The 10,802-nt window shown below is 50.0% G+C and overlaps 1 protein-coding gene across 2 annotated transcripts; it reads right to left on the bottom strand.

Annotated features, from left to right (window-relative positions):
• Window positions 1-622: 622 nt before the first annotated feature.
• LOC129343135 (cytochrome P450 2F2-like) lies at window positions 623-10,468 on the bottom strand. Of its 2 annotated transcripts, none has more exons than XM_054999167.1 (9): window positions 10,161-10,468; window positions 9,713-9,875; window positions 9,424-9,573; window positions 6,496-6,656; window positions 5,224-5,400; window positions 4,730-4,871; window positions 3,851-4,038; window positions 1,844-1,985; window positions 623-1,554 (listed from the first exon to the last, which is right to left on the bottom strand). In XM_054999167.1, exons 1-9 carry the CDS (start codon window positions 10,338-10,340, stop codon window positions 1,295-1,297), a joined length of 1,563 nt encoding a protein of 520 aa, XP_054855142.1. In that variant the 5' UTR covers window positions 10,341-10,468; the 3' UTR covers window positions 623-1,294. The 2 variants fall into 2 exon arrangements, with proteins under 2 accessions (XP_054855142.1, XP_054855144.1); XM_054999169.1 differs by having other exon boundaries at window positions 623-1,476; window positions 10,161-10,465.
• Window positions 10,469-10,802: the final 334 nt, after the last annotated feature.

Raw genomic sequence — 10,802 nt, forward strand, 5'->3', positions numbered from 1 at the left:
GTCCTCTCTCTGCGCCTGCTGCCCTGGGAGCCATCCCACAGGGACCTTCGGGGAAGAACTCCAGTTCTGCCAGGGGTGGTGGGAGAGACGGGTCTCTCACCAGAGTTGCCTGAGTACTTACTTACCCTAGAACTCTTTGGCTAAAAACATGACAGTTATATTTGACTGTAACCAGTATTGGTTACTACTTTATTTCTGGCCTTGCTCCAAGGGATGTACAAAGTGCCCAAAATTTCCTGGGACAACAATATTTTCAGGTGGCCAAGGAAGTAAAACTCTCCAAGGATCCTTCATAATGTTGGAGGGAGCTGGGGGGGGGCACACGCCTCTCCCCACTTCTATCACACTGTCTCACCCCTTGGTGAAACCTGGCAGCCACGGCAGACCTCCATCATCTGCTGGGAACGGTGTCTTCACGCCCAAGTTGTGTGTGCGTGACGTGTCCTTTGTCGATTGCCAAGCCACTACTGGCCGCCCACAACAGGCTTTCCCTCCACTGAGCCCTCAGCCATCCATATGGCACCAGCAAGATTCCCAACATCCCATTGGCACTGGATCCCTCAGCTCAGCATTGTTGAAAGAAACAAATGAACAGACCGAAAGGAAAACACTTAGGCACTGGTCCTGTTTATATGGTTTAATGGTTAACATTGCAGGATGTGGGTTTTCTTCTCCACATTTTGGAGTCATTGAATGCAGAAAACAGAGCACGCCCAGAACACCCTCTGCTCCTGCTTCCCATTAGAGAGCTAGAACACAGATCTGGGAAGGAAGGACCCCTTTCCATTCTCACCTTCTGCCGCTAAAGCATAATATAAAACAATGAAAGTGGAATCCTGATTGTCTGGGGTCTGTGGCCATCCTCCTCTTCCCACTCTATTCCAGCTCCTCTTCACCTCCACAGTGGAATAGGTGGAGGAACGCTTGAAGCTCGGCCAGACCTTTTCAGATAAGCTAGGAGCTCCCATCCAAGAAGAGAAGCGATAGGAAGGAAAACCAGGAGGCAGCGTTTTGCTGATACATGAGGAATGGATAGCTAGAGGGCAGGATGGTGCAGTTTCAAGGAGTTGTCAGCGGAGGACAGGTTGCTGGCAAAGGTGTCTTTGCCTTCCAACTTCAGGAGGTGATTGCTGCATTTCACACAAGCAAGAGAACAGATTGTGCAAGCCGAGAACACACCCTCCCAAAGCACTACCCCAGTTCCCAGTGACAGACAAAGCTGGGCGAGGAAGCCTGTTCTTGGCAAGTGAGGCTCCCTTCCCCGCATTTGCCTCTCTACCCGCAACAAGACTGTTCAGCGAGGGATGGCCCGGAATGTGAACGGGTGTGGGCCAGACACTAAGCCAAACGCCATCGGGGAGAGGTTGATTTCCTCTGGTGGAACCACAGGCTGGAGAGTGAAGCGCTGCACGAGGGTGGTGAAGAAGAGGAAAAGCTCCATGCGAGCCAGCGCCTGTCCCAGACACGCCCGCTTCCCTGAGAGGTGCAGGAGAAGGCAGAAACAGCTCAGGAGGTGGAGCCCCCGGGCTTCCTTCCTCGCCCCAATTCTTGTGCCTGGGTTACGGAAATGACATCATGCAGTGCTCCTCCCACCCAATAAAACACCCTTCCCTTTCTGCTGGGCCGTGGCCTGCTTCAAATCAGCCTCCCGCAGCATATGGCGGGGCGGGGGGGGGGGGGGAGACACCAGCAACGCCTCGCGTTGTCTGTGATGAGGTCTTCTGCTCCCCCACCCTCGTGAACAAGGCGCTCGGGGGGGGGGGGTCCCGTCCCGTCCCGTCCCGTCCCGTCCCGTCTCGTCTCCCAGCACCCCACCACGCCGAGCACCCCGCTTGGAACTCACCGGCACCGAAGGGCATGAAAACATCACGGCGGCGGAAGTTTCCCTTCTGGTCCAGGAAGTGGGTGGGGTCAAATGTTTCCGGGTCTCTGAACTGGGTGGCGTCTTTATGCACAGAATACAGACAAGGCAGGATGCCGGTGCCCTGGTTAGAAGGGAAAGACGAAGAGGAATACTGATTAGTCCAGGGATGCTCTGGAGTTGGGATGGTTGTCTGGATCCCACCAACCGGTGCTGCCTTTTCATCTACGTGCCTAGAGGTCTGCGTTAGACCCTGGTCATAGCCCTAACTGCACCCCGACCAGCTGCGCCTTCTGGCGTTTCCTAGCTACCCGTCCAGTCTATTGACTTTGCCGCGTTTGTACCGATACTTCCCCCTGCAGTATGAGCCCGAAAGAGGCGCCTGGTTTGCTTCCAGGCCTCTGTCCAGTCTCTCCCCTTTTCTGGCTTGAATGAGGGAGCCACGCTTTTCTCCCGTGATTATACAGACATGCAGCAGCAGAGAGCTTTAAAAGAAAAAGAGTGACCCTTTATTCCTTCCTCACTTCTGTGCCTTTCCTTTTAATCAAATTCGGACGTTCACATGATGTGTCACAGTTGAAATCAGATGATCCACTGGTTCCATTCAAATAGGAATCAACATCACGAACAGTCACTTCATGTCAACTGCCTGAGAGAATCGTACCTGCCGACTGCAGGATTGGGGCCTCCAAAAACAGGATTGGGGCTAAACTTGCACAAGGTGAATCACAGAACCATAGAGTTGGAAGGGGCCTTACAGACCGCCCAGTCCAACCCCCTGCCCAGTGCAGGAACAGCCTCCAGCATCCCTCCGACAAGGATTCGTCCAGCTGCTCCTTGAAGACTGGCAATGAGGGGGAACCGCCCCCCCACACACACACATCCCCAGGCAGCCCATTCCACTGCTGAATTACTCTTAACATAAAGATGTTTTTCTTAATGTCCAGCTGGTACCTTCCTTCCTGTAGGTTAAACCCGTTGTTTCGAGTCCCATCTTCTGTTGCCCACAGGAATAGCTCCCTTCCCTCCCTTTTAAATACTTCAAGAGAGCAATCGTGTCTCCTCTCTGTCTCCTCTTCTCCAAACTGAACATTCCCAGGTCCCTCAGTCTTTCCTCGCAGGGCTTGGTCTCCCCTTATCCTGTTGGCTGCCCTCCTCTGCGCCTGTTCCAATTTGTCCACATCCTTTTTGAAGTCAGGCCTGCACATAATACTCCGGGTGGGGCCTGACCAAGGCGGTATATAGTGGGACAATGACATCCTGTGACTTGGATCTTATGCCTTTGTTGATACAGTCCAAGACTGCATTTGCCTTTTTTGCTGCAGCATCACACTGGAGGCTCATATTTACCTTCCCATCCACCCATATCCCAAGATCTTCTTCACACACACTGCTACCCAGAAGTGTATCCCTCATCCAGTATGCTTGCTTTGCATTTTTGTTACCCAAGTGGAGAACCTGGCACTTATCTATGTTAAGCCGCATCTTATTTAAATCCGCCCACTTTTCCATTGCGTTCCAATCTCGTTGAATTCTACCTGTATCTTCAAGGGTGCTAGCTACTCCTCTCAGTTTGGTGTCATCTGCAAATTTAATGAGGAATCTCTTCAGACCCTCATCCAGATCATTTATAAAAATATTGAAAAGTGCTGGGCCCAGAACTGAGCCCCCCTCCCATCAGACATGATGCCATTGACAGCCATTGGTAACTACTCTTTGGGCACGGCATCCAACCAGTTCCCTATCCTTCTAACCATACTAGAGTCCAGGCCACAGTCCTCCAGTTTACCCATCAGAACATCATGAGGAACCTTGTCGAAAGCTTTACTGGGTGGGGTTTAGGTCAATACAACAGTGTGAGCAGGACAGCTACGAAGGGGTCTGCAACATTTTTGCAACCAATAATCTGCCGGTTCTACTATCTGCTCTTCCCTCAGAAAAGGAGAGTGCGGATCTTTGGTGTTAAAACCAGACAAAGAGGCGAGGCACCTTAGGCAGCACATAACCATGGAAGTGAGCATCCCTCGTAACTAAACGGGAGCCTCCCAGGGGGACGACATCCGCGAAGCGCAGGATCTCGTGGATCACGGCATCAGTATAAGGCAAGTGCACCCGATCTTCAAGTGACGGGCTACGATGCGGGCCAACGACCCGGAGGATCTCTTCGTAGACCTTGGCTGCGGACAAGCAGAGGAAAGAGTGACAGTGGAACAAAGTGGTGCACAGCAGCCCTTGGAGGCGGGCCATGGCTGGGGGCCCAAATTCAGTCCCTGTAATCTCAAAGTATGACAACCTACGATGCAGGGCAGGGAGACACTGGCCTTGGCCTCCAGTCCTGGAGAGGCAACGCCAGTGGGATAATCTGATGAATGCAGATGGCCAGAAGGCCACCTTTTCTGAGCTTCAAGTAAGATGGGCAGGAATTATCCTGCACAATTCTGTCATCCAAGCTCTTTGCAAAATGTTGTGTTTCTACTATTTAAGTATTACTCATTAATAGATACTATCAATCTTGGGGCGTTTATGGGAAGGCAACCCACGAACACTGAAGTTGGAATATTAATATCTCCTGCAAAGGGAACTTCTCATTTACACGGTGAGGTTTTACTCACGAGTTACTCTTAAAAATGTAAGACAGACACTCGTTCTCTGATAAGCAGGCGATGGCTGACCAAAGGCTGCTGTTCTCGCCACAAGGCAGCCCTGAGAAGGTGGGCAGGGGGTCCCCCTCCAGCCCCTCCTGCGGGAAAAGCCTCGTGGATTTCAGAGCCTTCCGTGGAGAGTCGGAATGCGAAGAACTGGGCTAGAGGGACTGGCAGGGCCCGACTTGGCCTTCACGGCCTCAAGAGGAAAACTTCCCCTTCTCACCCTGCATTTCAGGGTACTTCATGAGGAGGAGGATCCCGTAGCAGAGGGCGGCGCTGATTGGCTCCGTGCCCCCAAAGAAAAGGTTGTAGGTGGTCATCACGAGGGAGTTCACGCGGAAGTATGTGAGGGGGTCCTCCTTTTCCTACCGGGACAGAGGGAGAGACAACGTCCTATACATGTGCACGGAGATGGTGGGTGATCAACACCCAAAATAAGCTTACTTCGCTGTCTGTGGCACTTAGATCTAGAAGCACATCAAGCCCTTGACCTCTAGTTATGACTTTGGGCAGAACTCTTTTGTGCCAACCTCCAGGGAGTGGCTGGAGAACTCCTGGAATTACGACTGATCTCCAGACAACAGAGATCAGTTCCCCTGGCTTTGGAGGGTGGACTCTATGGCTTTATACCCCTCAGTTAAGACGTTTTTAGGAATCAGATGGCCAGATTAGGCCCTTGAACGTAACCTGATCCCCTCTCCACTTCTGAAATTTCACCTGCTGCATTTTGAGAAGGAAGCAGTCCATGAAATCGCGAGGGAAGTTGGGGTCCAGGGTCTCTTGGTGCTCCTTGACTATCTCCAGAACAAAGAGGCGCAACGTCTCCAAATTCTTGAATAATCTATTGTGGGGTCCAGGCAAGTGAGATATGACACGAGGGAAGACATTGTATAACTGTGGAGGAGAAGAAGCAACATCTGGGCCTGGATGTGCCACATTTGGACATGTGTGTCAGGGCGCATGCGCAAGTACTTTAGAAGAACAGAAGAAGCATCTGCTGGTAGGTGGAACTAAGATGGCTCACCTTTGTTAGGTGACTTTCTAAGGGCCCCCTCCCACAAGAGATCAGGGAACGCAAGACCTCTCAAGCAGAACCCAATCCATTCCCACCAGGGAAACACCTCTCAGAAACATAACAGAACTCTCACGATCAGCACAATCTTCTTACTCCTAGTTATTACAAGCTGTCCCGCGCACACACCCCTCTTAGAATAAGCTCCCTCCTGCTGCAAAATGCTTTGTCAAATCTCCAGTGGAAGGGGGTGCAGCTTCAGGACAGCCCCTGACAACCTCTTGCACCACACCACTATGCGTGGACACCACCTAGAAGCAAAAGTCCTGTGGGTGCTCTCTGCACTGCAATGGAGCCCATGGGGCAGCAGGAAGGAAAGACGGGAGATGTCACCCCAGCCGTCAGTTTCCTAGCCCCTGGTGCAGTGTTCCCTGACGCTGCTGAGCATGCACCTTATCTTCATGCATGAGCAATAAGGAGCGATCCAAACTGGGGCGCTGGAGTGCCGCCTGAAGCCCCTGACAGCAGAGGCAAGCATGAACAGGAGGAAAGAAGTGGAGTGGCTGAAGGGGGAAGAGGCCACATTCAGAGCTCAGACCAAGCTTCCCATGAAGGTGTTTGGGGCTATTTTAGGCCCCCCAGCTGATGCTTCGCCGTGACCTTCCCACACCTTCTCCAGCTCATGCACAGACTCAGCGCCGCAGGCTACGCCCATTGGTCAGCATGTGCCTCTCGCAGGGCTGGTCACTCATATGAACGTAAGAGCAGTCTTGCAGGATCCGACCACTTAGTCCAGCTGCCTGTTTCCCATGGTGACCAGTCAGTCTGCTGCCCCCGGAAAGCTTCCAGGCAGGGCACTGAGCCCAAAGCTTGATTTGGTGGTCTTTGCCCAGCTAATGTTGTTCAGAGTTAAACAGCCCTGATACGTCTCTCCTCTCTGCATTTTTCTACAGCCCCTTTAACCAGTGACCACTCACCTGCAGCCAGGAAGAGCTTAAGAGATGGAAATTTTCGTTCAACAGTCCAACCAAAGTGAGGAATTTCTTGTCTTCATAGTCAAACCGATCCCCAAAAATGATCGAACAGATGATGTTGGAGACAGCGCAGCCGAGGAGGAAAGCAGGGTTGATGGGCTCCGCTGGGGAAGCACAAAAGGCCCTGTGAGAATCGGGGGCCCTGGCAAGGGCTCAGGGGGCATTTCGCTAGTCGGAACACCAGCAGTTATAAAGCTGCTCAAACCATTGAGGACTTGAAGCTCTTTAAGTGGATTAAAAGCCCAGCTGTCAATGCACTCGTTAATTTATTAAATAGATTTAGATTTCACAGAACCTCTTTAAAGGCCTTTTAAGGGAGAAGATCTGGACTGTATGAAGGAAACACAATGGACAGAACAAAAGCAACTGACCATTGTAAGGGAATGGTTTAGGTTAAGTCTAAACAATAACGCTTACCGCACCACAGTTATGGGATGGTTCCTGCCATGCACGTTGACTGCTAAAAGACACATTGCATGGGGCAAAGGTTTTTTTAAGGAGGAGATTTGCCTCCATATAGTTTTGATCTTGTAAACTAGATATACATTTTTGGATGACTGTCACTTTAAATCATACCAATGCCACTTGGGTATTTAAGGTTGCAGATATGGGAGGGGTTCCTAATCATTTAGACCATTTAGAAGTACGTAGAGCTGTGAGCACTAGAGAATTTTGAACTTGCTTCATTGGGTGGGTTTCACTACTGTGAAAGAACAGCTGTTTTTGATGTTCTGGTCATTGTTAAAGGAAATTTACACTGCTTCATATATATTTTGATTTATAGAAAGTAGAGAATTTATTGCTTTGGTGGACTACATATCGGCCCCTGAGGAAGTGGATGTCTGTGAAACAAGCTGATTAATTCTTGCCGGCTGCTTGTAGGGCGCACCAGGGGGGACCCCCGTGGGCCCCTCTTCATTTTTACTTCTCCACCTGAAATATATAAGAACTCACGAGAACTTGACTCATTCACGGGTTTTTGCCGCTTGATTAATCTGTTCTTCGCTCCTTGCTACACTGAGCAGGGAGAGGAACGGCGTTACCCGGCAGTGTTTCCTTACCTTCGTGTGGACTACAGGTCCTTGTTCTCCGGTGTGTTAGATAATACTTTGAACAGAGGACTGTGGCCAAATCCACACGTCTCAAGTTTTCTGCTTTCCCCCCACCCATTATTAGCTTCTCAGAGGGCTGTTTACATACTCTTACCTCAATCCCACCATTCTCTCGCGTCTTTCGCGTTGCACCTCAGACGAATTTGTCATGTGTTCAAACGCTTCTCTTGCGTGGTTCTCACCGTGGATGTGGACAAATAGAAGCGTTTCACAAGGAGACCCCCCCTTCAAACCACCCCACTTCCATGTTTGCAGCCTTTCCGGAACACCATCCCTCTTTGCCCTGCAATTATCAAGCTTTTCCACTCTCTCTGCAGCATGCCTGCCTGCCCACCCTTTCCCATTTTTTTTTAAAAGAGAACTTTCCCAGTGTTGTTGCACAATCCCAGCCATAAATCTTAATCGGGGTGCTCCAAAATCCCCACAGAGACATCAAGGGGTGGCATCATTTCCATTTCCGTGTCATTTTTAGGATGCCGAACAGTCGGAAATATCGGTGGCTGTTAAAATTAATTTTTTTTGTTGAAATTACCATTATAGCGGAAATCCTTAATTCTAACATTACATTCAAGCGTCAAATAATTAGTCTGCCCATTTGGAGAGTTTGGATCACCCCCACCTTAAATATCAGTTCAAATTAGCCCGCCAGAATAATGGTCCAATGGATTTCAAAGAAGCATAGAATAACATTAACCAATCACAGGCATCATAGGGGTGTGGCCTCACCATAGCAATTTAGCAAAAAAACACTATAGCGGAAATCTGATGAAAAAATGAAAAAAAAAATGAACGTGATGTCATCATCGGTGACATCGGCTCTAAAACCCGCCCCATATTGCGCGATTCTACCAGGGATGTGGACGAAGTATAGCGCGAGGCAGCGGCAGTAAGAGAAGGGATGTGAACACAGACTGGGGCATTGCGGGATAGAATCCAGCGCGATTAATGCACATGAAAAGCGGAAGGTAGGGAAGTGTGGATTCGGCCTGTGTCTCTACTTGAAGACTTTGAGGAATACACACTGGGAGATACAAGTGAAGTTATATGGTCTATTCTCTGTATATTGAATGTAGAAAATGTGTTTAGAGTTGATCGTTTACTTGTTGTGAACTGAATAGACATTTTTGTATCGACACAACTGTACTTTGAGACCTTCATTAATTTATTTTGAATTTTGTTACTTAGTTTATTGGATATTATTCCTGGGAACTGAGTTTGTGGAGACATATGGGTACAGCACGGGGCTATGTAGTGCCCATTCGTTTGCTGACCCACGTATGGGTTGCAGTACGCTATCTGTCCGCTTCCCTCCCCCTGTATGTTGATGGGCAGGAACCTGGAACTGACCCCATCTTGGGACCGGCATTATCTGTGGATTTTATGATTTGAACTGTTGTTTCTATGAACTGTTGTTTAATATTTGTATTGTACTTTATAACTGCTGTACCTCGCCCTGAGGCCGTTTGTGGGAAGGGTGGGTTAGAAATGTAATAAATAACAATAATAATAATAATAATAAAAGGGCCTTTGGTGGAGGGAAAATGGCTTTGTAGTCTGGATGTGTTGTTTTTAACTTGCTAATGGCTTGTTTTATTAGGTTATTGCTTATTAGGCTGCTTTATGTCTAAGAAGATCAGGTATAATAGAAGTCTTCTTAATAAACAAGCACATTAGATATCTATGTTTGCTGCCCTAACTTGCTGCTTGCACAAATAATAATATTCAATTTATAGAGCATTTCTTCTCCCCGCCCACACACCTTTGGTCTTGGCCAGCTCTTCCACCATGCACCTGGCCTCCTCTCGGATCCTCTCCTCAAGGCTGCGCCGACCCATCCCAAATTCACGCAATGTCTGCACAGCAAAATGCCGCAACACTTTCCATTTTTCTCCATTAGAAAAAGCAATCCCTGAGGGAGGGCAACAGGAGAGTGTTTAGAGAGATCGCTTTCGGAGGGCAGCTCAAAGCTCTCTTTTCAGGGAACTGTCAGAGGATCCTAGAGAGAGGGGCAGCTCATCTTTTTCCAGGAAGGAAGACAAGACGCTCACCATCCCCTTGGGTGACTTTGGTTAATGCAGGATAGTCGCTTCGCCCGCTGAAGTCCTCGCCTTGGTCCACCAGGGCCTCCTTCACAGTCTGGTAGCCACACAGCACCACGAAAGGCTGGGAGCCCAGGTAGATGGTGTAAACGGAGCCGTATCTCTCTCTCAGCTGGGGCCACACAAAGAAAGAGAGGATGAGCCACCCTGCTGGCACCACAATGTGCAGAAAGATCTGCCACTAAGTTATTTTCAGAGGTTTTGCAGCAGCAGTAGGGAATCCCCTCTGGAGAGGGTTTGCTGCCATGCATCTCTCGGAAGAGCTGTTGGGTAGCTCCTTCCTGCCACTTCCTCAGCCGACAGATGGCTGCCAGGCAATCCTGAAATTCACCCTGAAACCCCAAGACTGTGTTCAAAAGCACACAGGTGCTACAAAAGCACTGAAGGCCAGCCTTACCGCCAAGAGGGAACTGATCGGGTTCTTCGGATCCAGCTGGAACAGGTTGCCCACGATGGGGAGTGGGCGCGGTCCGGGTGGCAAGCGGCCCCCCGTGCCCTGTCCTTTCCCCTTCCGAAACAGCAGCAGGCAAGAAATTAAGATGGCCAGAAGGGCCACCATAACCACACCGATCTCCATGCCAGATGCTCTGAAGAGAGCCCAGTTAAACTATCACACACCAGCCAGTCTAGCCCCTTCACTTGCTGGCTTAATGAGTGATAGTGAGGCAACTGGCACCTGGAAACACAAAGGGCTGTGCTTCCTTACAAGCCAGAAATCAAATCGATACGTTGCAGGGGCAGGTCCCACAAACAGGGCTGTGCCAGGTATCTGGTGAGCAAAGAGGAGCCTCCGTGCCAGGCCTGGGAGAGGAGGAGGAGGAGGAGCAGAGGGCCACAAACACGCTCTCTCTTGTTTGGTGCCGGCTAGTCTTTGGGTGGGGGAATATTGCCCAAAAGAACAGCAGCCCATTTGGGGCTGGCAACATATCTGAGCACTTCTAGAGGGTAACTAGAAACAATTCAAAACTCACAGGTACTACCCAATAGCAAATGCAACTCTGCCAAGGGGAGGACCCAACACCTCCCTGGTGGCAACCAG

Source organism: Eublepharis macularius, chromosome 15 (genome assembly GCF_028583425.1).
Source record: "Eublepharis macularius isolate TG4126 chromosome 15, MPM_Emac_v1.0, whole genome shotgun sequence".
NCBI lineage: Eukaryota > Metazoa > Chordata > Lepidosauria > Squamata > Eublepharidae > Eublepharis > Eublepharis macularius.

Excerpts from the sequence above, each read along its gene's own strand:
- LOC129343135 (XM_054999167.1), bottom strand. The coding sequence starts at position 10,340 with ATGGAGATCGGTGTGGTTATGGTGGCCCTTCTGGCCATCTTAATTTCT. Across the intron at positions 9,876-10,160 it reads CGATCAGTTCCCTCTTGGCG|CTGAGAGAGAGATACGGCTC; the intron begins GTAAGGCTGGCC and ends GTGTGGCCCCAG. Across the intron at positions 6,657-9,423 it reads AGAGCTGGCCAAGACCAAAG|CGGAGCCCATCAACCCTGCT; the intron begins GTGTGTGGGCGG and ends GTGCTTCCCCAG.